The sequence below is a fragment of the Heliangelus exortis genome, chromosome 6, assembly GCF_036169615.1.
Source record: "Heliangelus exortis chromosome 6, bHelExo1.hap1, whole genome shotgun sequence".
Lineage (NCBI taxonomy): Eukaryota > Metazoa > Chordata > Aves > Apodiformes > Trochilidae > Heliangelus > Heliangelus exortis.
This window is the reverse complement of record NC_092427.1, coordinates 30,850,175-30,863,550: the sequence shown is the minus strand read 5'-3', so window position 1 is coordinate 30,863,550 and position 13,376 is coordinate 30,850,175. Positions and strand designations below refer to the sequence as shown.

Genomic DNA, 13,376 nt, shown 5'->3' with positions numbered 1-13,376 from the left:
ATGTTTTAGGAGCCATCTCAAGCTCTCAGGAAAGGATTTTCCCCTCCCTTCCTTCCCCTCTCCTCCCTGTCAGTAATCCTAGTTTAAAGGATCTAACTCTTCTGAAATGTGTTAACTCAAGCAAAACTTTTTCCAACAGTTGGAAGTTTCAGTGAAACCAAAACAAAAGAGCCAATTTTCAAGACACACACTTATTTTTCCCTTCCATGTGTATCTTAATAGAAAAGATACATACTTTAAACAATAACACATCCAAAGAGATAAAAATATATTGTTCAACATATTAGAAATACTGAAGAAAAACTTCAAATCGCTAAATACGGATAAGACGACCATATTCTTTTTCATCATCTATAACATCATGCCTGAAAAGATAAGCTGCTTCCTTTTATTTCTTCCATTCAAGTTTGTGTTAGAAGTATAGAAATCCACTGACTGAACAGTTTTGCTCCCTTGAGAAAAAAAGCAGAACTTCATAAACAATCTTACAGATGCACTTAAAAATTCAAAATAGCTGGTACTTAACGCTCAACAATGGAGCCTTGCTAAACCCAGGCAGACCCTTTGAACATAGTATACAATGCAAAAGGAAATAGATTCTGGCAGCCCAGGCCAATGACACAAAATTACATAATTCTTATAGTTCTGATCAGAAACAAATAAACTAATCCCATTTATTTAGATAACCAAAGATATCTGTCAATGCTTAGGTTCCTCAGCCTCCCCCCACAGTGCCATGTGTACAGATGGATACAGATAAGAGGTGTTACATCAAATGGGTCTGGTCACAGACTGCTCTGTGGAGTTGCATGTTTTAAGTTATAACCATGCTCAGGTCTGGCAAGTTTAATGAGGTTCCTTCCCTCACACACAGACACCATACACAGTGCCAACTGTAAAATAATAAAATTGGATTACAGGTGTAACTTCTTGATTCATTGAACCAGTAGACAGTAGGAAAGCTAATCTGCATTTCTAGCCTTTTTTAGCTTTTTTTTTTTTTTTCTTCATTTAACAATCATTGGAAACCCATCTCAGTCTTCAACTAACAAAACCCAACCTGCAACACAGCATTTGATGTCAATAGAGCTGCATGAAAAGATTAATAAAAATCAAAACCTTTGTATGTCTCTCCTTACAGAGGCCAAACACCAAATCAGTGTTAAATTCCTCACGTGCAACTACGCCCAGTTAATCTGCTTGAAAGCAGCGAACTATGTAAATCTCCTTACACTGGAGAGATAAACATTACACTCACCAAAAGGTAACAAGAACCACTGTTACAGGGCAAAGCTGTTAAAAAGCAAAGACACACTGGGCTTCCTGAGCACCCAGGCTGTGGTAGGTGGGACCTCACACTGGGCTCCATCCCAGGCGTCAGAGCTGCCTCTGGCTTCCTCTTCAAGAAACCTGAGAGCAGAGAAACCTCCCTGTAGAAAGCGATTTAAAATCCCTAATCAAATAGCTGCACTAGCTCTGTAGATTCAAGGAGCAGATGGCAGGAGAAAGCGTAATTTTCCATTTATGATAATTTTACAGAATGTAGAAATATTTACTTCAGAGGAGGGCCTCCCAATTCACATGAGAATAGCAAAAGTGGGAGGAGGGACAGAAAACCATCACATTCACGTAAACTGAGAGCTAAGAAAGCTTACATTAAGCAGGATATTGTGTGTCATTTTGTTTCCTTCGCCTTACAGATGAACACATGGGCATTCTTCGCATATCTCGGGTTACCTTGTTAGTAAAAATATTACGCCTACCTTTTTTCAGATAGGATGCATGGCCACGAGTATTGTCATAGGTTATTACTGCAGATTCTGTATGGCTTTATTTCTTTAAGTAGACCTGAATCTTTATTTCAAGCTAATTCACAGTTGACTTGTCACTCATTTAAGCAATGTCTAACTTTTAAGCCTGGTGGGAGTATTTTTAACATACTTGTCTGCCCATAAAGCATAAAATCCTTTTGAAAATACAACTTCAGAGACCATATTTTAGCATTCCTACAAGTACTCCAAAAGAGAGAAAAAAATCAGGCACCACCCAATCAAATCTGACCTGAAAATGAGGATGTCGACTGGCTCCTACATGCCTGCATTACATACTGAAATAGATACAGCAGATAACAAGCATAATACTATAAGCACAGATTCGTTTATAAAACAGAACAGTTCACTGAGAAAACAAAAAGCCAACATGGGTGAAACTCTGGACTACTGTAGCTAGATGGTATTTTGTCGATGTTTCAACAAAGGCAGAATTTCACAGTACGTTACAATCTTAAAAATAAAAGATAGTATCACTGAGCTTTTTACCAGTAAATGACTCGTCTTTTCACCTGACTCTGTTACAAACTCTTAAAAATGAAACGGGAAAATGCTAACACTGAAGTGCTCTAACACAATTCTAATATCACATGTTGCAATACTAAGAGACATACAAGCTACTCAAAATATTTTAGTTTCATTTTTAAATTAATTTTTTTTCAGCTTCATATACTACCTGCTGTTAGCATAGGAAATCCAATTTCTCCTTCTAGAGATGATGAGAGACTACTTTTCCCACATTAACAGTACCTAGAGTCTCAGACTAAAGCACAATTATAATTCAATTGTGTGGGTTACACAGAGCATGCAGAGGCAATCTGGACTATTCTTAATTATCAAGAGCTGAAAAATTAGGCTCATAACACTCTGCAGCATTGTTTGACATCAGATTACCCCTGCAGGTGAAGCCTGAGTGAAAGGGAAATCAGAAAGTCAATCTCTAAAGGACCTTAGTCGACATGAATGAAGTTAATAGGAGTTTTCTGTGGACTTCAATGAAAAAAGGCACAGGTCTTAGTTCTTTAGGTAGGAAGTGTTTGAGCAGAGAATGGCTACACACTAACAAAAGAAACCTTTAGTACTCAGGGTCTTAAGCCCACATAATACCCCTGCATTCATTTCTTTCTCTGCTTACTGGGGAAAAAAAGGGTCTGTTTGTTTTTCTGATTCACTCGACCCTTTTAGCTCTTTGAATCTAAGGAGTACGCTGTGAAAAGAAGAGCATCTTATCAGCCTGCTCCAGACCAGCAGGCCAACTCACATCCACACGCACAACACAGCTCTGCCAGCACCCGGGCTGGCCCTCTCTGCCCTCCCCTCCTGCCGATACCCTGCACAGCACCCAACAAACACTGCAGGCCCGAGGGGCCTTCCATAATTAATGGTCCTTTCAGGTAGAGTAAGAACATAGTATTTAATAAATTGGCTTCATTTACAAAGTATGCGGGAGCATCAGACAAGATCATCAGTGTGGGCGTATCCAGGGCATTTATTAAAAACAAACCAAAACCAGCACACACAATAAGCATGTTTTATTATGTATGGACTTGAACACTTCGAGTACAAGATACAGAGATAACTTCATGCACTCTTAAGCAGCATCTGCGGAGTGCTGCTGAGATAACACACCAGTGATTCTTATCGAAAAGGTATTTCTATAAAATAAGGGGGAGGGAGGAGGCAGGGAGGATAAATAGCCATTTTTAAGCTTCAAGAAAGTACAAGAGACTTAACTTTCACTGTCACACAAGTTAGCCATGCAGATAACACACCATCCCAACAATGCACTGAGAGTTCAAAATTTCAAAGCCCATTTCCCCATTATTTCTATGTAACCCTTCACTGTGCACAGCACGGAGATCAAATCTGCTAATTCTACCCATAATGAATTCTGATCCCGAGCAAAATAGGACAACTCCTCCGGTATCATTAACTGAACCCGTCAAATCACTTGTTTCAGCTAAGAGCAGCAGACAGGGAAGGATTCTTCCTTACCTGGAAAGATGCCTGCCATAGTATTTCTGGCATGCTTTGTCAAGCCAGGAGCTTGTCAGTGACCTCTACTCCATTTACCCTCTGGCACACAAACACGCGGCACACTTCCTAATGAGTTAAAAACTACGATTTTGATTTTTTTTAACATCAGACACTCCGTGAAAAATAACACTCTTTGTGCTAAATAATTCAATATTAAGGTATTTTTTGTTTGTTTTTTCGGGGGCGGGAAGACGGGGGAGGAGGGAAAGTAGATTAAAACACGCAAAGAGGAGAAGGCCCAGCAAGGTTGTAACCCACTTCTTTCAACTATTTTATTTCCACCGACTAAACAAACAAAGAAATACCTCTTTTAGTCCCGTTCCATAGACGCGAGAGCTCCGAACTTATCAGAGCGATCTGTCTGCCCATAAAATGTCACAGGATTTCCCTTGTGCACTTCAAGGGGGGGGAGAAGCGGCAAGCCTGCCGCACGGCGGAGGACTTTTGGAGGGTAGTTGCAAAGAAATAAAAGTGCCGCGATCCTTCGCTCATTTCACGCCGAGCGAAAAACATCCAGCTCGGAGTTTGGCTGTGCTGCCCGTGTTGCAACACTGACTCCTTTTTAACTTGTTGCCGAGCTCAGCAGGGCCCGGTTGGCGCTCGGCCCTCGGCCGCTGCACACCCCGCACCGCCCCGCACAGCCCGGCGGGCCGCTAAGGTCACCCGGCGGCGGTCGCCCGGGTATTCGGCAAGGTCACAGAGCAGCTTGTAAGGGAAAGAGAAAGGGGGGGAAGGATAAAGAAGAAAAAAAAAAAAAAAAAAGAAAAGAAAAAAAAAAAAAAAAAAAAAGGAAAAAGAAAAAACCTAGCTTGTCTTTGTATTTCCCAGCTCTCGAGAAGCGAACAGGCTACAAGTTGCAACTCACGCAAGTCGCCACCACTCCCCACTCCTCCCCCAGCCCCTCGAGGGGAATGTGGGGGGAAAGCGTGGACGGGGGGGAGGGAGCCACAACACTCCCCTCCTCCGCTCTTACCTGCTTCCGATACGGGGTCCGGCTGCTGCCCGCCGCGCTGCTGTTGCTGTTGGGGAAGATCATCGCCCCGCCTGACCCCCGGCTCCCCTTCGGGATGGGGAGCAACTTTGGCGGCCGCCGGGCTGCGGCGCGGCGGGGCTGCAAGGCGCTCCCCGCCTCCGTGCCTTCCCCGCCGGCTGCGGCTCTTCGTTCCCCCCCCACCCCGGCCCCCCGCTCCGCCCTGCTCCGCTCCGCGCCGACCCTACCCCTCCGCGGCCGCCCAGCCTGCCATCAACGGGCTCTCATTACCCGCCGCCGGCTTCCCCAGCCCAGCCCAGGCGATCCCACCTCCCGCCGGCCTCAACCACCGCCCAGAAAGAGAGAGGGAGGAAGGGAGGGGAGGAGGGAGGGAATGAGCCAGCGAGGCAGCGCCGAATGGCGGCGGGGAAGCGCGGAACGGGCACGGCGCCCGAGACCCGCCCCTCTGCTGCGCGGGGCGCGGCACCCGAGGAGGCGCGGAGCGAAGCTGCGGGTGCCCCTGCGGCGCGCAATGGTTGCGCCTAAGCGGGTTGGGTTGGGTTGGGTCGGGTTGGATATTGGCGTTTTGCGCCTGGCTCAGCGTGCCGCATATTCTGCCGCGGGGTGGCTCAGGACACTCCGCAATTCCCCGGCTTCTGCGGAGAGAGACGATTTTGTGTCACAACCCAGGTGCTGGGATGATGGCTCTGAGTGCAATAAATATCGCAGGTTTTAATTCTCAAATTTTTCTGGATTAGAGATGCGGAAGGGGAGAGAACATCTGCCCAAAGCCCCTCATTAATGTCTCAAAACAATATTGGAGAAGCAGGGGTAAATTGCAATTTTCCTCACAAAATTTGGGCCTAGGAAATGTTCCAGTTCTTAGGTAACAAAACTAGCATGCATGGACAAAGGAGGTTTCCAACTTTACCTGCTATTACTCTGCGTTGTTTACATTGTTACATTTACATTAACCAGTGCTGCTGGTAATCTAGTTTTTTAAAAAGTGCAGAGTTACAGTTCTGTAAAGCCATTGAGTTTTTGGCTGACAACATTGCAGCAGACCTGGTACTGACATGCATCATCAGGCACCTTTTTGTTTCTCTTCCTCTTTCTGGTAGTACCATGGCCCTAATCTCACAAACACGAATGTTACAGTGGGAAACAGCTGTGAAGAAACAAAAAATTGCCAGGTAAGTCATAACTGAAAAGCCAAGTAACACAGTGTCATCTGATAATGCTAGGATCCACAAAAGCCATAATCTTCAGTTACTCAGTTCTCTGGAAATATTCACGAATATTTTTAAAATAGTGTCGCCACTGATCAGAACCCAGCTGAGCACAGCTGACAGTAAGAAAGCACCATCGCTTGGCAGAATTACATTCTGCATAACTTTCCTCCTTTTTTTTTTTTTCCTCTTTCAAGTCCTAAAATGGACCTCATTCAGTTTGGCCTTGATACGATAAGTTTAAGGGCTGCTAGTACTGGATGAAAAGCACTGCAGCCACGTGGCAACCACTGCTGTTGAAAAATGCTTGATGGAGAAAGTCTGTACCAGCAGACTTCATGACAGATCAGGTACCATCTGTCTGTAGAACCCAAACTTCACCATGGATCAAGGATCATTTGTAATCCCAGTGCTGGCATAAAGTTAGGACAGAAGTTTCAAGTTAGCATAAAGTCATCCTCCCTGGTCTGGTTAAAAGTGTAGCCTCATGCCAACTGTACAACACCAGCTGGCATCATTGCTGAAAAAAGCAATTGTTCAGCAATTGATTCTGGGTGAAATTTCTAAACTTCCCCCCCACCCCCTCTGATCAGGTTAGTTTTCTTTCAGATCATTTCTTTTGTCTGGTTCAGCATGTGGCTTGTGCCAGCATAATGGAGGAGGTAGTATGGGAACAAAAATGGGTTGGGGAGAGAGGGTGGATATGACTGCTTGTTTTGGCAGCATATCAACTTAATATGCTCATGTACCTGTGACTTAATTAGACAGAACATAGCTGTGTGTCCATGCCCTCCTGAGATGTACTACATGCAGCAGACAACCAGTGCTCTGGTCTTATAGCCCCATGGTTACAGATGACACAAACTGATTTCATGCTGAAACACTGCCTTAAAGCAGTATAAACTGTAGTGGTGGTAGACTACTTTTCCTGCTTAAATCTGTATTCCTAAATGAAAAATAGGAACAAGATTTTTCTCCACTGTTCTGACCACCAAAGGGGTGACAAAGCTTTCATCCACTATGCCTACAGCAGGGCTTTGTTAGCTGGACATGTGTAGAATAACCACACCTTCCCCTTGCAGGGAAAAGCTTTTCAAAACCCATCAATCATCCCTTGTTTCCTTCCTTCTCCTCTTCCTGCCACATCCCCCAGGGAAGAGGCTGGAGGGATGTAAACACTATATGCTCGATTGGGCCTATTCTCAGTCACTGTCATACCAGGGAAGGCACTCAAGAATATTCCAAAGCAGCATTCAAAATATTGCTATCTTGCCCTCTCTGCTGCCACATGTCCCACAGCTTCCCGTGCTTCACACACAGACTTCCCTCTCTCAGATTAAGCATGTGACCCATTTCCCTTGGTTACCATTACTCTCTTTCCTAACATGTTAGGAGAACACACAACAACAAATATAATCCCGTTAAGACCTACTAGATCACAATCAAATGGTATCTATGTATTTATTGTTTTTATAGAAAAACACATTACAAAATTTTCTGGAAAGAAAACCTCGATGTCCTATCCTAGGTGCTAATCTACCTATCAACATTTTCTGTTATTTTTGAAAGGCCTGAGTGATCGGTCCCCATTTTTTGACTCAAAGAGGGAATAGCTGCTATGAAGAGGTTATCAAGAACACAGAACCAGACTCCTCACAGCAGTGTGGCTGCAGGGAAGGGAACAGCAAACCTAAAGTTAAAGGAAAGAGTTTCTGACTGGACATAAGGGACAGCCAGGCATTGCCCAAAGAGGCCATGTGGTCTCCATCCTTGAAGGTTTTCAAGGCAAAACTGTGTACAGCCCTAAGCAACTGACCTGATCTCTTCACTGCTTTGGGCTGGAGGTTCAAGTAGAGATCCCCTGAGGTTCCTTCAAGCCAGAACGTATGCTCACATGAAAAAGCTGGTTTGTTCTTACCCAACAATACAGGCAAAATTATTTCTGTGTAAAACCTTGTATGTGAGATTAAGTTGATAAGGCTGAGATAATCCTCTGGACTTCCCAGTACACATACTGGAAACATATATATCTGTTCAAGATAGTGATAACAGTTCCCCTATATATTTTCTTGAATGCGAGAAGGGTGATTCACAAAGAACACTCTCAGTCTTATTAATCTAGCAAACCCAAAACTGAGACATCTAATCTATAAAATATATGCAGGTGTGCTAATTTAAATCACATTCTCAATAACTTTATTAACTGTGTTACAGAAGTGTGAACAGACTTTGAGGTAGCCAGACGTTTTGCTGCATACAGTTATAAATGAGCAATTCATTTTGATCCTGAAGGAAAAAGGTGACAATAGGATCTGGGAGAATCTAAGTGTCTATATGAATTATGTTCAGAGCATCTTCAAATTACTCAGAGTTGGTTATAAAGAAATGAGCAAAACTTGCTTAGCAGATCTGGTGCATTTTGGAGCTAAAACATTGTAATTACATGTTCTGATTTTCTTGGTTTGTTAGGGTTTTTTTTAATGTACGTTTCAGAAATTTAGGTTTGCAGAAAAACTGGGTTAATACAGAAAGATTTATCTGAAAACCTGGAGACAACTGGAATTCCTCAGGAATCTTTTCAGTAATGTTTGTCAATCTTAACAAACATCAGACTGACAAAACTAAGCCATTATTTTAAAAACCGTTCTCCACATTTAAGCTGCTACTTTACCATTTCTGTTCTAAATCAAATATGAAGCTTCCTTTATTTATCTCAAAATTCAACTGAAGTATTTATTTCCTCTCAGTGCATTCAGTGCCTCTGTAGGACAAACTGTCCCTTAGCCCTGGCTCTGCTTTCAAATGGAAACTATTAATTTATTGCAAAACCCTGTAAATCCAGATTGGATCTCCTGAATGTCCTCACAGCCAAGCTCTCCTGGCCACTTCATGGCCTCATGAAGCACCCCTAGTGGAGAGGAGTGATTGTGGATGCCTCATTTCCTCACCTCGATGGGACCTAGAAGACCGACTTTGCCACCACAACACTCACTTGCTTGAGCAGCCATCCTCTCATCACAATCTGTCATATGCAAAATGACAGAAACCAGAGCAGGCAGGAAGAAGAGGCACAACAATGCAGAAATACTTTGAAATACCCTGTGCAAGACAAGGAAACAGTATGCAGGGATGAACTTTGAGAGGTATTAAGCAATTCCTGAAAAGTGTTAATAAAGGGGTATGGGAAGCTAAGTATTGTATAGAAACAAATTCTTAATTTTAGGCTTAAATTCATCTACTCAGAAGTGAAAGCAAGAAAAGAACAGGCAAAAGAATAAACTCAACTTCAGTAAATGGAACACTTTTTTGGAGATAAATAATATTATAATTATCAAAATTATTATTATTAATTTAAGTAGTCTACATATGCCTAAGTAATCAGGCATGTCTATCTTGCTAAGTAAATATGAGAAGGAAAGGTCAGTAGATATGGGATGCAGTAATGCTACAAACATGCAAAACACTTTCTGTATAAAAACTTTTGTGTTTTCTTTTTTGTAGAAAAAAAATTATGACCAAAAAGAACTATAACTGAAGAATTCTACTGAAGAATTATAAGACTGACTAAAGATCAAGGTACTGCACACACAATAAGAAGCCATTATTTAAAAATGCTGTCCTCAAAATAATTATGGTAATATATTCAACAGTAAGAAAAGAATCTCTATGATGATTACCACAAAAAGGAGAAGATAAAAAATCATTTCCAGCTGTACCATTTCAAATATTGGTACCAAAACACCAAATTCCTTATATTCTAGATTTGAATACAAAAAATACAAAAATTATACTCATTATAAAATACCTGTGCAGTCACTGTAACAGATTTCTTTTTACTTGAACCCACCAGCTCGTTTTCTCTGGGAATCCTCCAACCTGTTTCTGATTTTCCCATCACCTCTACTAGGGACTTTTTTTCCCCTTAAATCCAGCAGTTCTTGGTGGGGGTGGAGTGGAAGAGTCCTCTGCACCCTTCAGTGCACAGAGAATGCCTCTGCTGTGGCCACTGGGTTTGCACCTCCCATGCCATGTTCTGACTCCTCCTATTCATTTTATCTTGCATTTCATTATTTCCATGCTTTTTTAAAGGTTCTTGGAAGGACACTATAAACTGCACAATTATGAGCAATTGTTACCATTGCTTCACTGATGACGTGTTAAGAATATGAACATGGAGAGCAATACCATCTCTTGTTAATGCCATACCAGCGTTTTTATTTCATGGAATGCATTATTTATTCTTTGAAAGCCATCAAGAAATACTTCCTTACAGAAGTATTTCCACTGTCAGTCAAACACCCCCTTCCTAAGTATACCCTGTATATTCTGGGAAGCACAAGTCTGAAACAGAATTACAGTAAAGGATTACTATGTAACAGGAATTTAAGGAGGCTCCTCATAATCAGCAATTAAAACACAGGGCAAAATCCAATCTTGACTTGTGGAATTAACTGAAATTACTCTAAAAGATCTGAATTCTCTCATTAGCTTGATAATACTGCCAGACACTTGTTCGAGACTATAAAGTAGTCAAAAGTCTGTAAACAGTTGCCAGATTTATTGTATAACAAAATAATAAAGCCTGTCTGAAATGGCAAAGCCTTAATGTTTTCTCTGCTTTGTTATTAACTATGTAGGAAGTTGTTCCTCATTATATTAAAACATATTTATATTTTAAGTGAGACTACTAAGAACAGCTCACTGTTTCAACGCGTTTTCTTGACCTTAACTTTACACTGAGTATAGAATAAATTTATGGAACAGTAAAAGAAGAAAGCAGAAATATTTGCTACATACTTTCTAGCAAAAAATTATTCTATGCAGCTATTTGATTTTTTATATATTTTACATATTTACTTTTTAATAGAAATATTAATAAAGGATTAAGCAAAATTTGGAAATACATAAATATTTTCTATAAAACTCAAAAATTATGGTTCTAAAGTAGGGTTCTGTCTTCTGGACTTTCTTGGATGACATTTTGCTTCATGTAGGCCAGACTTGAATGTTTACTATTTTACTAGAGACAAGAAAGAAAATAAATCAAATTACTCCTACAATTAAAATATATTTAAAGATTGAGAACAGTTAATGACACTGAAAAGATAAATAATTGCACAGTGGTTAGAGTGGAAAGTCTGACAGAAAATCAGGCAGACATAAATTTTACTCTTTTGTGTGCTGTTTTCTTGGAATCTAAGTCTACAAAATAGCCTCAGATCTGTCAGTGCTCTGTAGTTATGGAAAAAAAAAATCAGACCCTTACCGGGTAGGTATATTTGGAAGCCTCAAATGAAACATTCACTATTTATTTGCATTGTAAGCAAATTTTGTACTAGAGCAATGAGGAGAAGGCTGGAATTGCAACACACACTATCCAAAATGGCTCATTATGTAAAAAGAGGAAAAAGGGAGGAAAAGTGGCTTAAAATATGATATGCAAAAAAAGATGGAGTTACTGACACTACTGCAAAACCAGCTTTGCACACTCAAGCTATGGGATTAACAATACCTAAAAAAACCCCAGACCAGATGCTGCTCTGCAAACCTCTGCTGCTGACAGCAGCCACACTGGCAGGAGCAACAAGCCAGGCTGGGGATCGTGTGCAGTAGGTGTATATGTGTGGATATCTTGGAATGAAGCCAGAAAACACAGCTCTTTCCAAACAGTGTTGTTGTCCTAAGATGACTCTTCTTGCTTCTTTTTTTTTTTTTTTTTTTCTCTTTTTTTTCCCTTTTTTTCTTTTCTTTTTTTTTTTTCATTTTTCTTTTTTCTTCTCTTTTTTCTTTCTTTTTTCTTTTTTCTTTTTTTCCTTTTTCCTTTTTTTTTTTTTTTTTTCCTCTTTCCTTTTTCTTTTTTTCTCTCTTTTTTTTTTTTTTTTCTTTCTTTCCCTGGAATGAAATCCTGTTGTGTTTGTTCGACAAATACTAGTGGTAAAGTGAAGAACTGACAGCTCTACCTGCTGACAAGCACTGCAGATTTTAATGTCCTCACACAAATCCCTCTAAATTAACCTCATTTTTGACCTGCAAATGTCTTTACAGTGCTTGAACTCCCCTGAGCACATTGACAACTCTGTACTGGCTCTCTGGTGTCATTTACATCACCTCAGTTGGAGTGTGAGAAACTGATTTCCATATGGATTTCAAAGAGACATATACATTTTATCTGTTGCAAAATTACAGCCTTTACCCTCCAAGTTTGTTTTATAATCATGTATAAACAGAAAGACATTTGTTCATAATACACAATGTGATTATAATGACCTAATTTAGAGTAGTAAGGGAAGAAACAGGATCATGTGGCAGAAGTCAAGCAAACATTCAATAATGGGTCTGTATCTTATCTCATTTTCAATATCTTTAAAATAAAAGCATCCACATAAACCTTGATAGACTTGTTCCTGAGGAACCTGCTGTAGCTTACATCTCCAACAGGCATTATGCACTTCAATTTGCTAAATAAGTTATAAACTGGCACTTTTTTCCCCTAAAAATACGAGCTCTCTCCCTCTGTGTTTTCAAATCGCGCAGTTGTTACATTTGTAGCACCTACACCACAGCAACAGAACACAAAACAAAACGATAAACAGATACATCATTGGACTAAGAAAATTCTTCCTCCTGTCTAAATTCATTGTTCATAAATGCCACCAGCCCAGCAGCCATGGCAATGACAGTTCTCCTCCAGCACAGCACTCGGAATCTGTAGTGGGAGGCAACCCAAGTTTTGTGATCACCCAAAACTCGCAGAGCCCGTTCTCAGGGCTGAAATGAGGGTGCAGCTCCTGGTGATGCAGCCCTTCCTCGAAGAGCTATGGGATCCCATACCCAAAAGTACAGGATGCACCTGGCACATCACAGACAGGTGAACAGCAGGACCAGAACACCAAATCCATGTGCTGACACCCTGTGCAGCCATCAGCAGCACACAGGTTTTTCTGCCATTCCGATCTGAGCCAAACTAGCAACAAAATTCATCGCTACCCTGAGTCTGTGTCTTCACTGTCATCACTTCAGTTCCTGTAATTTTAAATTCAAAGATGATCTGAATATTTATGTTCAGTAATCAGTAAATTAATCAAGATAACTTGGACAATTTATTTCAGGGAGTAATTCATAAAGCTGTTTACTAATTGTTCTATACTAAGTGTCATGGGCTGGCAGCAGCTCAAATACTCGTGGGAAAATATTTCATTGTATCATAATTAAGTTTTATATTTATTTAGGTAAACAGATTCTTAAAGTTGTTTTCAACATTATCTTGAGTTGGATTCAAATTATCTATCAGATACTGCACACCCGTATTTC

At 40.9% G+C, this 13,376-nt stretch overlaps 1 protein-coding gene across 8 annotated transcripts in view; it reads right to left on the bottom strand.

The window, feature by feature from the left end:
- The window catches only part of RBMS1 (RNA binding motif single stranded interacting protein 1), a 144,118-nt gene that overhangs the window by 86,576 nt on the left and 44,166 nt on the right, over window positions 1-13,376 (bottom strand). Inside the window, exons 1-2 of one of the 8 annotated variants that reach the window (XM_071747543.1) lie at window positions 4,840-5,055; window positions 3,825-4,571 (exon numbers count right to left, since the gene is read on the bottom strand). The exons of 3 other annotated variants lie outside the window; for them this stretch is intronic. In XM_071747543.1, coding sequence (XP_071603644.1) covers window positions 3,825-3,857 — 33 coding nt within the window. In that variant the 5' untranslated portion in view covers window positions 3,858-4,571; window positions 4,840-5,055. Of the gene's footprint in view, window positions 1-3,824; window positions 4,572-4,839; window positions 5,056-13,376 lie in introns of those variants that run through there. 4 more of the 8 variants (XM_071747544.1, XM_071747541.1, XM_071747545.1 and 1 more) reach the window with 4 other exon arrangements.